The sequence below is a fragment of the Hordeum vulgare genome, chromosome 3H (genome assembly GCF_904849725.1).
Source record: "Hordeum vulgare subsp. vulgare chromosome 3H, MorexV3_pseudomolecules_assembly, whole genome shotgun sequence".
Lineage (NCBI taxonomy): Eukaryota > Viridiplantae > Streptophyta > Magnoliopsida > Poales > Poaceae > Hordeum > Hordeum vulgare.
The window spans coordinates 601,074,798-601,096,489 of NC_058520.1; the positions used below are offsets into that span (position 1 = coordinate 601,074,798).

Consider the following 21,692-nt stretch of genomic DNA (forward strand, 5'->3'; position numbering starts at 1 on the left):
TCCCTAGAGGAAGGACAGTTGATCCTAGAGGATATTCACTCGGGAACCTGCGCCCATCACGCTTCTTCGAGAGCAATCGTCGCCAAGGCATTCAGAGTTGGGTTCTTCTGGCTGCAGGCCAACGAGATGGCCAAAGCTATGGTCGACCGATGTGAAGGCTGTCAGTTCTACTCCAATAAGTCCCACAAGCCAACATCTGCACTAAAAACAATCCCACTTGTGTGGCCATTTGCAGTTTGGGGATTAGACACAGTCGGACCATTCAAGACAGGCCAAGGAGGCTACACACATCTGTTGGTGGCAGTCGACAAGTTTACAAAATGGATAGAAGCCAAGCCCATCAAGAAACTCGACGCCTCCACAGCTGTTAAGTTTGTCAGGGACATCATCTCCAGATTCGGAGTGCCTCACAGCATAATCACAGACAACGGGACAAACTTCGACTCGGACAGATTCAAAGGTTTCTGTACGAGTCAGGGTATCCGAGTGGATTTTGCTTCTGTGGCACATCGGCAATCCAATGGACAAGCTGAGCGTGCGAATGGACTTATCCTTCAAGGTTTGAAGCCCCGACTCTTGCGCGAGGTAGGACATGCTGCTCGTGCATGGGTCACCGAGTTACCCTCAGTGCTTTGGAGCCTCCATACCACTCCGAACAGATCAACGGGGCGATCACCGTTCTTCCTCGTTTATGGAGCAGAAGCGGTCCTTCCGAGTGACCTACTTCACAATGCCCCGCGAGTCGAACTCTTCTCTGAAGCCGAAGCGAAACAAGCAAGGCAAGATGGAGTCGATCTTCTGGAGGAGGAACGCGAGATGGCACTCACTCGTTCGGCAATTTACCAGCAAGATCTGCGGCGCTTTCACGCACGTCACGTGAGGAGTCGCACGTTCCAAGCTGGTGATTTGGTGCTCCGAGTGGATCAGCAAAGACCACACAAGTTGGCTCCGGCCTGGGAAGGACCTTTCATCGTTTCCAAGGTGCTGAACAACGGAGCATACAGACTCTACAATATTCGGATGGATACAAACGAGCTGCGCGCATGGAACGGAGATCTCCTCAAGCGTTTCTATACGTGATCATCGACTGAAGCAGTGTAACGAACAAGTTTGAAGAAATAATATATTCAGCAGATTCAGTTTTGTGCGGATTCAGAGTTCTCCCACACACACAAAAAAAAAAACTTAGCTGCGATCCTGAATTGCCTAAGTATTAACTTCCTCCGAGTGTGCACTGTACGTCGCACTCGGGGACTTAGATGCGATCCTGAATCGCCTAAGTATTAACTTCCTCCGAGTGTGCACTGCACGTCGCACTCGGAGACTTAGATGCGATCCTGAATCGCCTAAGTATTAACCTCCTCCGAGTGTGCACTATACGTCGCACTCGGGGACTTAGATGTGATCCTGAATCGCCTAAGTATTAACTTCCTCCGAGTGTGCACTGTACGTCGCACTCGGAGACTTAGATGCGATCCTGAATCGCCTAAGTATTAACCTCCTCCGAGTGTGCACTATACGTCGCACTCGGGGACTTAGATGTGATCCTGAATCGCCTAAGTATTAACTTCCTCCGAGTGTGCACTATACGTCGCACTCGGGGACTTAGATGCGATCCTGAATCGCCTAAGTATTAACTTCCTCCGAGTGTGCACTATACGTCGCACTCGGGGACTTAGATACGATCCTGAATCGCCTAAGTATTAACTTCCTCCGAGTGTGCATTGTACGTCGCACTCGGGGACTTAGATGCGATCATGAATCGCCTAAGTATTAACTTCCTCCGAGTGTGCACTGTACGTCGCACTCGGAGACTTAGATGCGATCCTGAATCGCCTAAGTATTAACCTCCTCCGAGTGTGCACTATACGTTGCACTCGGGGACTTAGATGCGATCCTGAATCGCCTAAGTATTAACTTCCTCCGAGTGTGCACTATACGTCGCACTCGGGGACTTAGATGCGATCCTGAATCGCCTAAGTATTAACTTCCTCTGAGTGTGCACTGTACGTCGCACTCGGGGACTTAGATGCGATCCTGAATCGCCTAAGTATTAACTTCCTCCGAGTGTGCACTGTACGTCGCACTCGGAGACTTAGATGCGATCCTGAATCGCCTAAGTATTAACTTCCTCCGAGTGTGCACTATACGTCGCACTCGAGGACTTAGATGCGATCCTGAATCGCCTAAGTATTAAATTCCTCCGAGTGTGCACTGTACGACTCACTCGGGGACTTAGATGCGATTCTGAATCGCCTAAGTATTAACTTCCTCCGAGTGTGCACTATACGTCGCACTCGGGGACTTAGATACGATCCTGAATCGCCTAAGTATTAACCTCCTCCGAGTGTGCACTATACGTCGCACTCGGGGACTTAGATGCGATCCTGAATCGCCTAAGTATTAACTTCCTCCGAGTGTGCACTGTACGTCGCACTCAGGGACTTAGATGCGATCCTGAATCGCCTAAGTATTAACTTCCTCCGAGTGTGCACTGTACGTCGCACTCGGAGACTTAGATGCGATCCTGAATCGCCTAAGTATTAACTTCCTCCGAGTGTGCACTGTACGTCGCACTCGGGGACTTAGATGCGATCCTGAATCGCCTAAGTATTAACTTCCTCCGAGTGTGCACTGTACGTCGCATTCGGAGACTTAGATGCGATCCTGAATCGCCTAAGTATTAACATCCTCCGAGTGTGCACTACGCGTCACACTCGGGGACTTAGCTGTGATCAAGGATCACCTAAGTAATAACTCCCTCCGAGTGTGCTCTATACGTCGCACTCCGAGACTTAGCTGCGATCCTGAATCACCTAAGTAATAACTTCCTCCGAGTGTGAACTATAAGTCACACTCGGGGACTTACCTGCGATCCTGAATCTCCTCTGAGTGTGCACGGCAAGTCGCACTCGGCGACTTAGACGTGACCAAGAATCACCTAAGTCTTAATCTTCTCCGAGTATGCACTAAGTGTTGCACTCGAAACAGCATTCAAACAAACGAATAAATGTTTTCATTCCGACAACATAAGTTCAAAAATGATAGCTGACTCGGTGCGGATCAAGCTTACCCGCACCAATTTAAAAGTACGACCGCCAACAGAAGTGGCCAGAGTATATTACAGGTAAACACTCGGCATACCAAGGATAAAGTTTGATCACGTGTCAGCTGGGCCGGCCTCAGGAATAGAAGGCTCCACAAACGTGTCCAAGTCGATTCCATCAGCGATGCGGGTAGCAGTCTCAAGGAACGTCTCCATGAAGTCTTCGAATTGAAGCTTCTTCGTGTTGGCGACCTTCAATGCTTTCAGCTTATCTTCTCGCACCTCCTTGCAATGGACTCAGACCAAGGACAGCGCAACGTCAGCACCGCAACGCGCTGCCGATTTCTTCCAGGATTGCACTCGGGCTGGAATCTCCTCCAGTGGCCCCAACAGAGTCTCCATCTCCCGCCGCGACTCGTCTTCCGGCCACAGCTCCTTCTCAATGCGGCCGAAGATTTCTCTCAATCGGCTGATGAAAGGACCCACTTTGCCTACGCGGATATGCGCCCGGAGAAGATCCCGGTTGGCGTCCTCGCCGAGTGGCACATTGTCCTTCATAAACCGCTCCATAGCCGCCGCTTCAGCTTCAGCATCAGTACAAAAATCTGCACCAAACGAGAAAATAGACAGTAAAAACCGAGTGTTAGTCACACGGTACAACCACTCGACAACGCATAAGACTTACCGGCCAAACGAGACATCATCTGGACAGCCAAGTCGTTGACATACTTCTCCTGAGCTGTCCATCGTTTGTTCCGAACAGCCATTTGATTGTGCAGTTCGGTCCTCTGTTTCTTCAGCCTTTCCACCTCCGCCACCAACACCCTGTTTGCCTCCAGCGCCTCCTCCAAGGACTTCTCTCGTACTTCCAGTGCACTCTTCATGCCGGCCATGGCGAGCATTGCAGCTTCTAGTTCACCAGCGTACTGGTTCCTCTCCGCTCTCAAGGCTTCATAAGCAGTTCCCATTTCACAAGTTTTCTGCATCAAGAAACAAAGGGTAATCAGCAAGTTTATCAGTTCACAGGCTAAGTTCTTAAGACCCCTGCCGACGCAAGCAGTCGACAGCGGTCTCGGGGACTACACCCAGTGGGTTCACTGAGAGTGACCCCACTGGCATGCACCTCAAGCAGGTCCGCCCTGTTGAGATGCATGTTTCCATACGCCTCAAGGGCTAATTCTACCCCATCTACGTGCAACTTACTCTCGGAGACTCTTACCGCAAGAGCGCTCCGACTGCAATAAGTACTCGCACTCGCAAATATTGTCTACGGACACAACTAAAATAAAGATCAAATATATAAAGACAACTGTCGGTGCAAGCACTCGACAGAAGTCTCGGGGACTACACCCACTGGGTTCACTCAGAGTGAACCCATTGCAACAATAATACCACCCAGTGGGTTACAGAAGAAAAGTAAGGACTTACTAGGCCACTTACTCGGATGTCATCGCGCAGCTCCAAGCTCTGCTGATACAAGGCCGCAACGGAGTCATAAGCCCTCTTGGCCTCTCCGGCCATCAGCTCCACCTGGATTATGGCCCCCTTGGCCGCCCCCACCTGCTCCTCTGGGGCACGCCGAATGCTGAATTCAGCATTCGACGAACCGGGAATCGTGGAAAGTTCATGGGGCATCCCAAGGTTCGCCCCAGTAGGTTCTTCACCCACTGGCACCGGTTCAGTCGGTGGAGGCACTTCAGTCGGGGGAGGCATTTCAGTCGGGGGAGCGTTGGCGGCAGGGGTGGCAGCAGGAAGAGCGGCCTCGAGGACAGGCTCCAGGACAGGCTCTTGGGCAGGCTCCGCGACGGGGTCAGCTCTCCCCTGTTCACCCTCGTCCAGGCAGATCGCCCCTGACAAGCCAAATAACATAACGCCTCGGAAAAAGAAAAGGATGGCGTAGTTTACAGAAATAAAATACGCGATTCTCCCATAGCATACTTGGTTGAGACGAAACGACGTCGTCCGCGTCCATGGGGTCGTCCCCCTTGGCGGGCGATGAGGTCGCAGAAGTGGCAACCCTGCCGAGTGAAGTCCATTCGACTTGTAAAACAGGAGTTCACTCGGTCAACAGAAAGAGTCGAAAGCTAGATTCACTTACGTGGAGGTGACGGGGACGGCCATCCTCATCCGCGGCAGAGCCTTCCTAGGTTTGGGCCCAATCGGCTTGGGTGCCCTGGAAGACTGGCCTGCAAGATCAGCAGCTGCGTCCCTGGCCCTCTTGGTGCCACGAACACTCGGTACCGCCGGGGCGGCAGGCGGAGCACTCGACGACGTAGGAGGGGCTGAAGGGACGGCAGGCTCATGCCGACGCTTACTCCGATGCTCTGGCCGCGGAGGTGGCGAATCCGACTCTTCATCCTCTTCCTCTTCCTCGCTGTCTTCCTCCTCCGACTCCCCGCTGTCGGAGACGTATTCGGCGCTCTCCACGCTCCCCTCCTAGCTGCCTTCCTCCTCCTCCTCCTCCGGATTCCCGTTCGAGACGGGGGAAGACCAGTTAGTCCACTCCTGCATGAAGTTCAGTCGGAAACATTAAGCATCACACGGAGATATAAATAAACGACTGAAATCAAGACAGTTCAATGCACTCGGTTAATGCTGCTCACCTGATTCGGTGGAGGGTTGTCCGCGTTGTAAGGCATCACTCGGCGGGCTCCTTTGGGGTTCTCACAGGGACCCGTGATTTGGAGCACCCATGAGGTCACCTTCTCCTCGAGAATGCCCTCCACGTTGGTCCGAGTGGAATTCTCGGGCCCTGTGTAGTGCCACATAGCGTGGTGGCGGGCCTGCAGAGGCTGGATTCGCCGACCGATGAAGACTTCCAACAAGTCAATACCGGTGACCCCCCTCCTGACAACATCCACGAGTGCCTCGACCAAAGGCTGGATGCCGTTCTTCTCGGCTTTCGAGAGGGCGAGTTGCTTGGGTGGAGCAGGGCGGTCTAGACTAAATGGAGGCAGCCCAGTCGATGCGTTCGGACAGGCTATGTCCTGGCAGTAGAACCACGTCGACTGCCAGTTCCTAACCGACTCGCTCAACTGGAGAGCAGGGCAGCTGCTCCGACTTTTCTTCTGAAACCCTAAACCCCCGCAGAGTTGGAGGAGATGCGTCTTGTCATCCGACTGACTAAGACGTTTGATGGTTTGAGAGCGGGCGGAGAAGATATGTTTGAATAAACCCCAATGAGGGGGGCAACCGATAAAGCACTCGCACAAAACAATGAAGGCAGAAAGGTGGGCGATGGCATTCGGAGGGAAGTGATGGAGTTGAGCACCAAAATGATTCATGATACCTTTGAAGAAGGGATGCGGGGGCAGAGAGAAACCCCTGTGAACATGGCTGAGGAGCAAGACGCGCTCCCCCTCCCGTGGCGCCGGCTCGACCTCGTCGTTCGCCGGCAGCCTCCAGGACTTATGCACGAGCTGGCCGTGCTCTACCAGCTCCAGCAGGTCCCCCTCCGTTACCGTGGAGGGGAGAAAGTCTCCCTGGATCCACCCCGCCGGCAACGGCCGCTGCCGCCGCTGAGCAACCGCCGCCTTGGTCTTCTTCTTCCTCGCCTCCATCTTGCTGGTCTGGCCTTTGGTCAGGGCGGCGATGGTGCGCTCTCGAGAAAGAGGGGAAGGAAAGGGCGTACGGGCGCAGGAGGTGGCGAGGAAGACGGAGCAAGCAAGAGCAAGGGATTCGGCGAGCGTAACCGAAAGGACTCGTCGTCTAGAGTTAAATAGAACACCGACTGGGTCGCTGGCGAGCGGGCCCGAAATCTTATCCACCCAACCAACCGCGGCGATATCAGTGGAGGAGTTAAAGGCGCGAAGATCAAGGAGTCAGGCGCTACTCGAGCGCGCTGACGTCGTCCCCGCTGAGCGCGCGGAACCCGAAATTTGAGATCCCGGAAAATCCGCCGCTGTGAGTTGACCGGTCGCGTCAAAAGATGCCGTGGAAGCACTCGGTTCCGGACTGTCTGTTTCGCAAGCACTTCCACTCGGAGCGTTGGTCGAGAGAGAGATAAAATGGATAGAGGCAAGCAACGCCCAAGCCGAACCTAGTTCAGTCGGATCTGAATCTCAAGCACCGCTTCTACGTTTCAACCCCAATCCATTCGGGGACTAATGATGGGGTCATAGTCCTAGGGTAGGGTCATAGGCCTGCCCTACACGTCCTACCCAAGGACTACCCCACACAAAGGACAGGACCCTAAGTCTGCCCCGACTGAATCAAGGTATCCCCGTCATCCAGTCGGTAACAGGCCCTGGATCATCCAGTCGGTAGTTCGCATCCGGAGGATACCAGGCTCACCGACTGGACACACTCGGTACGTCATAACCTCCCCGGAGGGAAACTGCCGTACGTTTCCGGGTGCAGTTATTAGTATTTAGAGCATACGTTACCTGTAACGTACGCATTCAATCGCCACTACTCCACTCCTGAGTCAGAACCATTGTGGGGGGGGGGGGCAGCGCACTCTATATAAGCCGCCCTCCCCCACTGGTAAAGGGGTTAGCAAATCTTTGTACTCCATATCACACTCGGTAACAAGCTCCGAGAGCACTGAGACGTAGGGCTGTTACCTCCACCGCAGAGGGGCCTGAACTCATACAACCTCGCCGTAGCTAGGACTCTGCCCATCTCATTCGTACCCTACACATCTACTGTCAGGCTTATACCCACGACAGTGTCTGCTACTCCATTGGCGCTCTACTTGGGCACGCCTTGAAACAGGCTTCCGGTTTGTTTTTTATATAAGAGCATCTTTAATAGACGGTTCAAAATTTGTCAAAACAGAAGATGTAAAATTTGGACCGTCAAAAAGTGCGTTTTGGAGCTAAAAAAAACTCAACTCCAACAGATGGTCCAAATTGATGGTCCAAAAGATTAACTTCAATAGATGGTCCAAAATGAAGATGTAAAATTTCTTAAAACCACAAACTACTAGTCCATTCAACATAGTTCAAACATAAAATTCAACATAGTTTCATACATGAACTTGAACTACTACTTCAAACTACTAGATAAACTACTCCTCATCGTCGGAGCTGCGGAACTGCTCCCAGAACTCCTCCTTCTCCGGGTCGTCGCACCCCTCCTCCTCCTCCTCCTCCTCGAAGTCTGCCCAGTCCTCCTCGGAAGAGGACGCGATGGGGATCACCGTCGAGGGACCGGCCTAGTCCTCCTTCTTCTTCTGCTCCACCTCACGCTTCCAGTAGTGCTCCAGCTCGGCCTGGACGTACTCCGGATGCTCCCAAGCAAACCTCGCCATCGCCTCCTCTTGATGCCCTGCGGCACAAGCATCTCCGCTTCCACCCGACTCTCGATCTCTGGGAAGTTGAGGTGCTCCCGAGGCCTCTCGGCACGCCACACCGCCAAGTCGTAGGCACGCGCGGCCTCGTGGGCGGAGGGGTACGTGCCGATCCACCAACGCCTCCCGGCATCGGAGAACTCCACTCCCCAGTTACCGGAGGGCTTCTTCCTCACGCCGAAGAAGCCCGACTTGCCCTTCGACGTCTTCTTCGGTGCCATCGGAGAGCAGTGAGAGCGGTGGAGCGGCGGCGGCGTGCGGCCAGAGTGGTGGCGGACGGAGCCGGGCAGGGTGGAGCTGCGGGGCGGTGGCAGACGGAGCCGGGCGGGGCGGAGCTGCGGGGCGGTGGAGGACGGAGCCGGGCGGGGCGGAGCTGCGGGGCGGTGGCGGACGGAGCCGGGCGGGGTGGAGCTGCGGGGCGGTGGTGGACGGAGCCGGGCGGGGCGGAGCTGCGGGACAGTGGCGGACGGAGCCGGGCGGGGTGGAGCTGCAGGGCGGTGGCGGAGGGAGCCGGGTGGGGCGGAGCTGAGGGGCGGCGGACGGGGCGGGGCGGACGGGGCATCGACGCACGGGGCGGGTCGGAGCTACGACGGGCGGGCCGGGGCCGGGCCGTGTTGCGGCGGACGGACGGGGCGGGGCGGACGAGGCGGCGACGCACGGGGTGGCTGCGTGTGCTGCGGCCACGGCCGGATCCGCGGCGGGCGGGCGGCGGGGCGGCGTGGAAAGAGCGGTGGGGGGCGGGGCGGGGCCGGATCTGATGCGGGCGGCGGGTGGCGGGGCGGTGGCGGATGGGCGGGAGGTCCCGAGCGGGCGGGCGGGTAAGAAAATGAAGTGGCGGTTGGGCGTTCGCGGACAGCGGCTGGTTTTGGACCAGATGCATCTCGTGATGTAAATTTACACCGCGAGGTGTTGCATTTTACATCACGAGGAGGCCACGGTCCAATTTTTTCTTACATATGAATCGTTTGTTGGAGCTGTGTTTTTGACCTCAGACGGTCCAAAAGTTAGTTAATTTTACATTTACACCATCTATTGGAGACGCTCTAAAGCAGCAACTCAACAAAGTATACGGCCCAAAGATACAAGGAGCAGATGAGATAGTCCTCGTACAAACCCAATCCTAAAATACTTAGATCATATATGAAGCTGTATACTCATACAAAAACAATCACATATGATGCAATTATGAAACCGTCAGCTGTATATTTGGTTACTACGTACAATTATATTTTCCTATGGCTATAGAGTGTGTTACTAGCATTATGAACATATATTACTAAAAAAGACTCATGCCCCTCTTTACAAATAAACCAAATGATAACATCCACATGTGTGGCATGTTTGTATTTCGCCCACATGTGTCAATCCACCCTGATTCTGTTTTGCACGAATTCTAAAGGATGTGTCGATCCATGTTGATTTTGTTTTGCCCGAATTATAAAGGAATCTGTTGAAATTTCAGTGCCATTTAGACATCATTGTGTGTGTGTGGGTGTTGGAGTGTTCGTCGACACGATCCGCAACGCGCGGTTGCCAACTGCATCGTGTGGGCGAACCAGTTTCTGCTGACACAACCATCACCTAGTCCACACGTGTGTGGGCGAATTGCTCTCCGCCCACATAACGCTCGTACATTGCTACATGGCAATTGTATTTACGCCTACGTGGCAACTAGGTAAACACACATGATAACTATGATCCGTTACTAGATGACAACTTCAATTACGCGTACGTGACAACGAGGTAAACACATATGACAACTATAATTAACTATACATGGCAATTATGGTTGAACAACACATGACAACTAGGTAAACACACATGACAACTATCCCTGTTTGACTAAAGTGTCATTCCGCGGTAACTATAGTTAACCAAAATAGAAAGAGTTGTCATGTTATTAAAACTACATTTGCCATCCCCGGAACTAAAATTGCCATCCCAGGTGGTAACTAAAGTATCATCCCGCGGGTAACTAACGTAGCCATGTCAGAACATGTGGACAGTTTTGCTCGTGCCACACGCACGGATGGGGATAAGTACTATTTGTTGAGCATGTGACACGAAGTAGCTACGCCCATACATGTGAGCAGTTTTAATGCTCTCCCACATATGACCTATGTAGGCTGCCTCCTGCATACGTCACACACAGTAAATATCCAATATGCCATAAGTGTGATAAATATCGAGACCCATAAATAAAGCATCGAGTTTATATTTGTTATTTGCAGTTGCACATACACGATAAATTATCATGGTATGTATCGCTACCTTTTACCTATTCATGGTAAAAGAAATTTTGTGTGGTGTCCATTGGTAAGGTATGGATGTTCCCAAAAAATTAAAGCTACTGCTGGCCAACTGGCAATTGACTAAGTAAGTAATACTGTCAATGATTACGTAATTATGAAGCTATATTGATTGCATATACTCCCTCTGTCACGGTTTAGAAGGCACAATTAAACTTGTGTGCTTTTCCAAAATAGACAAGGTTTAAGGCGCGAAAACAATTACTCTTATTAATTAGTACTAGTACTACTCATGCATGCGTCCTCCCAATTTGCTGCTCACACATTAATACTAGTATTTTCTCACTTGATTAGGCGCATTAGCATCTACACCTGCTATATCTCAGAACCAATCGATGACTACCTTGGTCTCAGTAATTTTCCAAACGTGCCTTCTAAACAGTGACGGAGAAAGTATTTGAGGAGCTATCATGGCCCTCCCAAGGCATCTAGAACACATTATCATATGAGGTATATCAACATATGAGATGGAAATTCACTTTGGCTTATAGGTGTACATGCACACGTTGTTTAAATACAAATTTTCAGAAGTTAAAAGGTTGAGAAAAATACCACGTGTACATTTGGACATTATATGTCCGTGCGCAAAGTTTCGGTACACATGCCACGTGTACTTTTTACCTATATGAGATATTTTTTGTGGCTTGTAAAAAGGATATTTCAATGCTTGATTATAACTATTTACAAGACATTTTTTGTACACATGCCACAAAAAATATTCTCTTTTTTGCGAAATTGTATGTGCGTACATAGAATGTCCGGATGTAAATTATTGTTTGGATTTTTTAACATATTTAAATTTGTTTTTACATATATTTCATAATATGTGTATCTACAGCTGTGAGCCAAAACATCACTCTCCTTTCCATCAAAAAGAAAACATCACTCTCCTTAAGAGAGAACTACCTAACACTGCTGGGGCCAAAGAAAGGTAACCCCCCACGGTTATAGTCAGTGGGCTAGTCGGCACCCAGGCGTACAGTCCGCATGGACGATGAAAGAATAACACGCTCACACGGCGATAGCGACTACGCAACCGAGATGCCAAACCATATTCTTCCTTCGTCTCAAAATAAATGTCTTAACTTTGTACTAACTCTAGTACAAAGTTGTACTAAGCTTGAGACACTTATTTTAGAACGGAGGGAGGGAGTATTAAATTAATGTTGATTTATGTACTTAGTTCGCCATCCTATGTTAGACTTACTTAAGCTTGAATTAATGTAAAAATATCTGGAGAATAGGATAATCAATTTGTTAACATCTTGAGTTTGGTATGAATTAGCGTAGAACTTAGATGATAACAAGTGAAGCAAAGTAAATAACTATCTGCCATTTGTCTCCTCAGTGATTGTTACATCATTATTACTATATGGAGCAACAACACTAGCTGATTCATGTACCTTAGATACCCTTAAGTTAAAGTATGCTGGGTGATTAGGCTCTGGGAGAATAACACTCTCACTGTTTAACATTGCAACAACATCTGACATGGTGGGTCGATCATCTGCACTCTCTTGTACGCACATCAGTGCAATGTTAATGTACCTCCTAGCTTCTGTTGTATGGATCTCCTTAAGAATCGAGACTTCAAGAAGCTCAAGCCATCTGCCTCCTTCCCAAAGTTGCCATGACTGCATGAAATCATAATGTATCTTTTTGATATACATACAAATGATAAAACTTACTTCAGTCTACAAAATAGTACACTCGTATGCGAGAGTGTAGAAAATGCTCACATATCCAAGAAGGTTAAGAAAGTCTCCGTACTGGTGGAAACCAGAATTCCTTTTCCCACTAAGAATCTCAAGAAGTAACACACCAAAGCTGAAGACGTCAGATTTGATCGAGTAAATGCCTTCAGATGCATACTCCGGAGACATATAACCACTGAAATGAGTTAGAAGCACAAGAAAATGTTATACCAAAATTTAAAGTAGGTTCTCATCAACTAAAAAATGGTGTCATATGCACTATCTAATATCCAAGCTGTAATTTGTCTTTATGAAAGGCATGCTTACTATGTTCCCACAACCCTCTTTGTGCTTCCCTGAGAATCATTGGAGCTGAAAATTTTTGCTAGGCCAAAATCGGAAATTTTAGGATTCATGTCCCCATCCAAGAGAATGTTGCTGGCCTTGAGATCTCTGTGTATGATGCGCAATCGGGAGTGTTTGTGGAGATATAGAAGACCTTGGGCTATCCCTTCGATTATCACACACCTCTTTTTCCAATCAACTGAAGTTGTTCTGTTTTCATCTGCACATTAGAAAGTGCATATTAGAATATGGACGAATCAAAATCCAGGATATCGTAAAAAAACAGCATTGTAGGTACCAAATATAAAGAAGTCCAAGCTCATATTTGGCAAATACTCATACACCAAAACTTTTTCCTCCCCCTGAATGCAGCATCCCAAGAGTTTGACCAGATTGTTATGCTGTAGTTTTGCAATAAGTTCAACTTCATTCTTGAATTCTGTGAAACCCTGTCCTGAATGTGAAGCAAGCCTTTTAACTGCAATTTCCGTTAAATCTGGTAGTTGTCCCTGTAAGCGTACAAAAGAAAATTGGAGGTGAGGTCTCTCGTTCCTAGTGGAAATGACTCGCTTTAGTCGTTCCTAGTGGCGTCTCTCGCTTCATCTTCTAATCGTGCCTGTTTCAACAGTAGCAGTCCAATGTATGTGTAACATCTGGCTTGAACGGATGCTATAGTGTTTGATTAATTGCAGTAGTCAGCAGCAGCTGGTAGTTCCCCTGATCAGATAAGAATTTGACTTAGCGATCTGCTGCTGTATGGTTCTTTGTAATGAAAACTCTTGTACATCTGTTCTTCTCTTATAATAATATAATGACATGCAAGTCTTATCTCAATTATTTGGTTTTTTATAAATGACAGGACGCGCCATCCATGAGAAAAGAACTTCTAGGATACAAAACATCACATATCTAAGACATGCTGTTAATATTCCATTTCAACGCGTTACTTCCATTGCCTTCTGAGTTCTAGTTCACTTTCAAAATAGGACATAATAAGAAGGTTTACCAATGTTTCTTAAATTTTAAAATTATGTATATTGTAGGCTTGCTCACCTGAATGTATTGTTTAGTGGCCTGACAAGTCTTTAATTTATTTAAGCTAATAGTGATTTATTTTGTGACTGAGCGGAATCTTTTAAGGACAATACATTTACCTTGTAGACAGGGCCAAAACCACCTTGCCCAAGTATATTCTGTTTGGAAAAATTGTGTGTAGCATGCAACATCTCAGAAAAGTCAAAGAGAGTGAACTCTGAACTCCTCTCCTCCAATCTCCAAACCAGTGCATTTTCTTCCCGTCTATTCGGTGCAGCTTGATGGTTTAAGTTCACCTTTCCTAAATTGAGAGAATACACAAAAATACAGCATTAAGTTGGGCCTCAATCCTGGCTGACTTGAATGGATCTTCATTTTTTTTGTGATATTGAACGAATCTTTATCACAACAAACCTTTTCTTCGTGTTCTCATCCATACAGCGGAACAGATAAAGCAAAAAAGTATTGAAAATAGTGGAGCCGCCACAGCAAGAATCCACATCGCCCTCTTGCGTGAGCTGCGTCCTAAGAAAAAAAAAAGTAATTCTTGTATAGTTCACATATTTAAATAAAAAGGAATATTACCGTGGACTTAAACAGTCATAGAGACACAATGACAAATCAGCTTCACCCATCGATATTTGTGGGCCCTATTTGAGAGGGAAACTTACCATGCCCTTTAATTTGAACCGTTCTGATTCAGCCGCTTTCCGCCTTATCAATTAACCTATTTTCCCTTTTTATTGTTGTTTTTATTCATCTATTCCTTGGCTCAAGTCTACCAGTCGAAAAGTGCTAGTACAACGTATTTTAACTTAACAAGCTAATTATCATCATAGAGGGAAGGTATAAGTATCGATTTTCCTTGTAAGTGGAGATTACCACTATGTAGAATATGATTTTTTATTTCAAAGCTTCTTTCTGGTATAATATAAGATCTTACAGTATAATTGTGTTTCCTACAGGAATCTTACAATCTAACTGAAGCTGTGGTTGTATGTCTGAAACTACTTCTTTCGTTCTTAAATATAAGTCTTTTTTATAGATTTCATTAGGCGACTACATACGAAGTAAAATGAATGAATCTACACTTTAAAGTATGTCTATATACATCCATATGTTATCTCGTAATAAAAATCTCAAAAAGACTTATATTTAGAAACGGTGGGAGTAAGTATATATGTGCCTCAACGGAAAATAAATTTATCCCCGCAAAAAAAAGGAAGATAAATTTACTAAAACAAAAAGGAAAGCAAGAGAAATTTACATACCTTGATGTTGTTGGACGGTCGTTTGGGCCTCCGGGGATGGCGACCGAGCAGCTGGTTGCTGCGACTGCGAGGACACGGTAACTGGCGTGGACCCTAGCGTAGTGTTGTAGGCCGGAACTGCAGATGCCAAGTTGGTAATACGGTGCGTGGGCTCTCCCTGGAAGAATGGATAGATCTCGTACCTCATGGTACACCATGTTCCCAGAATTCGACCACCTTGCTTACTATCCACGTAGTGAATCGTATACTGGTAGTAAGGCTGCAAACAGGCGGCGCATTCGTTGGCGGTCAGGTCGGGTGTGCACTGCACAAGACAGTATAGCGTCGTGGACGGGCTGATGTCTAAGTCTAATGTCGAGGTCGTGAACCTCCTCAAGCTGTTCACGGTCCATTGAGCTGTGCTGTTGAGAAGCGTGAACAAGAAGAGCCTGAAGGAGTCCTCGTCCACCATGATGTTTTGGGTGTTCTTGAGGATGAGTAGGTGATCGTCGGCGTTGGCGAGAAAATTCTGGCTGGAGAACCTGAGCATGCAGGCATTGTAGTACAGAGTGGCGTCCTTGTTGTACGGGCAGAACAGCTGCGCATCTTTGAAGGCCGTAGCCACGCAGCTCTCGCAGACGGACGCGCTCGTGTCGCCGCGGCAGAGCGTGCGGGTGTGGACGGTGTCTGGAGCATCGCCGGCGGTGGCGGTGGCGAAGAGGGTGGTGTCGGACGCGGCCTTTTTGGGGAGGGTAGAAGAGAGGAGCCTGAGGTTGGCTTGGTAGGCGCTATTAGATGTGTAGTTGCCGCCGTTGCCGCAGATTTGCCCCAAAGTCTGTGCAGCGGCCAGAGGCGCGAGGAGCAGGAGGAGGATGGGGAGGGTAGCCATGCTCATGTTCACGTGGCCAGAAGATAATAGAGGAGGGCTTTTATTTATGGTAAAGAATACAATACCAATTGAGTTACTTCCCGTCAACATCACATGCAGGGAAAATTTGTTTGTATGTTTGTACTTATCTCGCCGCCGAGCGAGACTAACGATTTCACATTTGAAGTTTGTACCACAATGCTACATGGAGAGAAATTCACAAGAAACTGGTGTGTGTACGCACACGATTTTTATGTTCTAATAATAAGAGGACTGGCTACAGGTCAACTGACTGAAAACAAGATTTGTGTCAGTCGACTGACTCAAACAAGTTTCTTTATTATGTAATGCTCTCGCTCTTTTTTTCTCTTTACCTTTTCCATGCTCTAGTAAAATTGAATTTTTAAGTTGCAGGTGCATGCGTACAGCCCGTTAATGCACGCACGTACACTTGTGAACTGCCTCCATACATAAATACTTCCTCCGTTCTTAAATATAAGACCTTGTAAAGATTTCACTACAGACTACATACGGAGCAAAATGAGTGAATCTATACTCTATAATATGTCTATATACATCCATATGTAGTTTATAGTAAAATCTCTAAAAGGTCTTATACTCCCTCCGTTCATAAATATAAGTCTTTTTAGATATTCCACTAGGGGACTACATACGGAGCAAAATGAATGAATCTACACTCTAATGTATGTCTATAGACATCCGTATATAGTTTTTTAGTAGAAACTCTTAAAAGACTTATATTTAGGAACGTAGGGAGTATTTAGGAACGGAGGGAGTATAAGGCTTACATAAATATAAGACAATTTGAATATTTCAATAGGGACTCCGTACAGGCTAGAATGAGTGAACAAATACAGTAAAACACTTGTGGCATCGTTATTACCCTTTCAAGAAAAACCTAAAGCAAAATCAAAATAATGAAGTTTTCTAAGAAAGAATGAAACCCTTTGAGAAGAAAGATAATGAAAAAGAAAACTTGCACACAAATTGAATTGAAATTGCATGTTTTGAAATATACCAAGAATAAACATATAATAATACATTTTTGGCATTCTATGATTTACACATAATGTAACCGAAATAACGTATTTCTTTTAAGAAGAAAGAGAAGTAAAGAAAAAACTTGCAGACAATTTTGCACCAAAATTGCACTTTATCGTAGTATGCAAAAATAATCAAAATCATGAAATTTTGGCACATAATCTATAGTATTAGTTTGTATATAATTACACTCAGCCATAAAAACCACAAAAAAAACCAATAAAGGAAAGAAAAAAGAAAAAGAAAACCCAAAGAAAAAGAAAACAGAAATAAAAAATGAAGCAGAAGTACCAATAAATAGGAAAGGCAATGGAATAAAAACTGAAACAAAATGATGAATTTTTTTGCACACAAATAGCACTTTGTTATAATATGCAATAATAAACACATAATAGTGTTTTTTTGGTAAATAAAAAATTTTCAAAAGAAAGAATGAACTACTCGCATTGGTATTTGATCCATGGTGTCTCAACTCCTCCGAATCAAAATAATGAATTAGTGGTATCGGTATTACCGTTTAAGAAGAAAGAAATGTAAATAAACAATACCTACAAAATTTGCACGCGGTTTGCATAAAAATTGCTCTTTCTTATAATATAGTAGAATAAGCAAAAATAGTGATATTTCACAGAAGAAATAGTTTCCTAATTAAGAATGAATTAGATGAATTAGTACTACCCTTAAAGAATGAATATATGAAATAAAAACTTCAACAAAAAGAAAATAGTTAAGTTTTCTAAGAAACAATGAATTAGTGTCATTGGTTTCCCGTGAAGAAGAAAGGAATTGAAAATAATAAATCAAATAAAGGAATGCTTTACATACAATTTGCACAAAAGTTGCGCATTTTACAATATGCAGGAACAAGAATATATTATTGTAATTTTCACAAAAAGGAAAGTTCCTAAGAAAAAATAAATTTGCGGTATTGGTATTATCATAAAATAATAAAGGAAATAAAATAAAAATAGAAAAATGAAATACCAAAGTTTTCAAGAAAGAATAAATTAGTGGTTAAGGTATTACTCTTTGGGAAAAAAGATAAATGAAATAAAACTAGGATAGAATCAAAATAATGAGGTTTTCTAGAGAAGAATAATGATTGACATTGGTGTTACCCTTTAGGAAGAAAGAATATTTCAAAAACTAAAAAAAGTCGAAATATTAAGTTTTTATAAAGAAGAATAAATTAGTGTCATTTTTATTACCCTTTAAAAAGAAACAAAAATAAGGTAATTAATTAAATTAAGTAACAAAGAATTAGTAGCATCATTATTACCCAATTAAAATATAACGAGTTCTTTTACAAAACTTACACACACTCTTAAATTATATTTTCGCAAATTATTTATGTGTATACATTACACTCACCCAACATCCCATCCAAAAAATTAAAACAAAACCAACTAACAAAGAGAAACAGAAAACAAAAGCAAAAACACATAAAAACCGAAAAACATTGAAAAAACGAAGGGAGAGAGAGAGGAGGGATGGATCACACAGTTAATGGGATTCGGCCCTGGAGCTGCGATGGACATACGGGGTGGTTCTGCGATAGGGTGCGAGGTGTTGGGACCCGACACCACAGGTACTGGAACCAACAATCTCATGAGCTGCAACCGGAAGCGACGATGCTGCAAAGGTGCTTCAACCGCGATCGACGGTAAGCTGCAACCGCGTGCTACGTCCACACCCAGCACGTATTGGAACCATGGTCACCGGATGCTACCACACAGGCTCTAGAATGCTACCATGATGAATCCAAATGCTACCATGATGAATCCCGGATGCTACGGCCATCACCATCATGTGCTGCAAACCGGTTATCAGATGCCACCACGGCGACCCTTGGATAATCCGTCCACGATAACATGTGTTGAAATCAGCGGAAGCGAATGTTCCCACTGCAACCCACCGACGACTTCGTGGCACGCGGTCACGGGGGGTGATTGCAACCGGCTGTGATGGTGACGAGGTAGTATGATAATTTCCACGAAAACGGAGTGTATGGTCGGAGGCAATACCCAACAGTACACGTTGCGTTAGCTCCTTCCAGCTGGATCAGTTGACTAGTACTAACTCCTAATTTTCGAAATACATTCATACTGTCTTGGGATTTGTTGGTCGGAGGCCTAGCTTGAAGGAGACATGCACTAATAATAGTACACAGCTGACTTTGTTGACTGACCCTGCTTCTCTCAAAGTCTCAATTCAGGAGGCCGACCAGGTTACCAAATACACACGTCTAACTTCATACTTCCTCTTTTTTGTCTAAAGGGTTCATCTAAAAAAAAAAAGATTGTCATTATTATTAGGCTCGTGTAAATTTAATTGAGTTAAAGTACTTTGAGTCCCACGTCACATTTAATTTAAAAAGATTAGACTAGTCATAATGGAAGTCATATATCTGGGCTCCTATCCGCCACCTCCGCGGGAAACCCTAGATCCGCCGATCGGATGACGGCGGCGCTCTTGTGTCGTATCCCTCTTGAGGGCGTCATTATTGAGGTATGCATAGGCTCGAGAGACCAGTGGACGACATCTACGATGGAGCGGCGTTCCATGTGACGCATCAACAACGTGGAGTCTTGGCGGCATGGCACGGCAGGGCCTCAACGACGGATGTGTGATGATGCACGTCCGTAGGGAGGAGGTGTTGTCTGGAGCCATGCTGGCGTCGACAGCAGGCCTTGCAAGGTCGATGCATAAGTATCAGGTTTGAAGATGGATTGATGGAAGACGGCGGCGATGACCTATGAGTGTGTCGGTCCGGTTTGTGCCCCAAACCTAGTATGTGGCTTGGTTAGGGCTCCAGATTTAGATGGTTAGCTTAGGTAACAGGTCTGGATATTCGGCTCATACTTTCTGCACACATTCATCATTGCATAGGAGTAACGAAATATGTTGCCAAGATGATGGCTTCAAACATATTGATGTACTCACTCCGTTCCTAAATATAAGACCTTTTAGAGATTGTACTATGGACTACATACATAGCAAAATGAGTGATTCTACACTCTAAAATATGTTTATATACATCTGTATATAGTCCATAGTGCAATCTCTAAAAGGTTTTATATTTAGGAAGGGAGGGAATATTACTTTCTAAGGTCTTTATAAATAATTAATAAAGTGGTTGCATACATATTTCAGATGCAGAGGCCGGGGGCCATCATCCTTTTCAAAAAAAAAGATAGTAACATACACCATATAAGAAAAATAGATTATGTGGCAAACAATTGAAGAGGAGAAAGACAAATAGAGAACTCCCTCTGTCTCAGTTTACAAGACATGTGCATGGTTCTAGGTCATTGATTTGACTAACTAAATATGCATTATATGTCATAAAAAGTATATCATTGGATTTTTAAGCGGATGTAGTTTCTAAACATTGTTTTTTATCACATATGATGCTTATTTAGCTAGTTAAATTGTCAACTAGAACTACACACATCACCTGTAAACTGAGATGGAGGAAGTAACATAAGATGTCACAATTACACAGCGCTTTCCAATAAAAAATGAGTCAAGAAAATAATAAACAAGGGTGTCTATGTTACTACAACTATAACACTACCCATATAAGAAGGTACTAGTAACATATGCGTGTTACTAGTACACTATGACGAGCCTAAGAGAGAGGAAATTGGTGGTCATGCATGCATCTTATTGTACATCTACCATGTAAATTCAGTGAAAGGAATGGCACTACACTTATTGCTTTGCGAAATGAATATGTGAGAAATGTTTCATCGGGCAGTTTTGAATCCACAAAAGTTGTGTCATCCACTTACAATCTACCTTACTTGATGAGATTTCAGAGTTGACCTGTCTAAACACGAAAGAAGGGAGTTACAAGCGTCCTCCCTGATGGCCTACGGTGCATGGCACCGTGCCCTCGCCGCCAGGTTGTCCCTGCCGCTTATCGCAACGTTACATGGGCATCATCCTGGTGTGTCAGGTTAATCCGGTGGTGGTGGTGGGAAGGGAGGGGGAGTGTAATTCCTAGGCAAAAATATTAAAGAAATTTACTTTTCCCTATGAAAACTAAAAAGACTAGTCGTAGACCCGTGCATTTGCACGTGCATAGTTACAATGCTACTATTTAAAAAAATAACTTAGAATCCAAAAATAAATCTGGTCATGAAATGCAAATTTCTTTTGTTTATTATGATCTCCCTCCATTCCTAAATATAAGTCTTTTGAGAGATTTCACTATGGATTACATACGAAGCAAAATTAGTGAATTTACACTCTAAAGTATGTCTATATACATCCGTATAAAGTCTTTAGTGAAATATTTAAAAAGACTTATATTTAGGAACAGAGGGAGTGTGATATTAAATGGAAATAATTGCAAAAAGTAGTAACTAAAAGGAAAATAAAACCATTTCTCAATCCAATGAGATGTTGGTTGAAAGTACATACATAAAATATTACTTGACCAAATGATTATGGGAAGAATAGAGTATTTGTTTCGTTCCAAAAAAACAATTATATAGGAAACCCATTATATAGCAATCAGTGAGATTATTTGCATGTACATCACATAGTTCAAATATCATATAGAAAGGACAAACATGAACCATGTATAACAACTAAGATACGTTAATTTTGGTTTTTTTCAAAGAGCTCAGATCAACAACATTATAAAATAGAATAGATGCTATATACAATAAGTAAGATTAATACATAATTATATATGCATTTGATGTTATGCATACATTACATATAAGTAGGTCAAAATAATACATACATGTAAAACAAAGGGTACCTGCACTTCAGAAGCA

The 21,692-nt window shown here is 45.4% G+C and overlaps 1 protein-coding gene across 1 annotated transcript; it reads right to left on the minus strand.

The window, feature by feature from the left end:
• Window positions 1-11,973: 11,973 nt before the first annotated feature.
• Window positions 11,974-15,867, minus strand: LOC123440997 (cysteine-rich receptor-like protein kinase 10). Its single transcript, XM_045117531.1, has 7 exons — window positions 14,994-15,867; window positions 14,137-14,247; window positions 13,842-14,023; window positions 12,986-13,196; window positions 12,670-12,907; window positions 12,388-12,538; window positions 11,974-12,282 (listed from the first exon to the last, which is right to left on the minus strand). The coding sequence occupies exons 1-7, from the start codon at window positions 15,865-15,867 to the stop codon at window positions 11,974-11,976; spliced, it is 2,076 nt and encodes a 691-aa protein (XP_044973466.1).
• Between the last annotated feature and the right edge of the window lie 5,825 nt (window positions 15,868-21,692).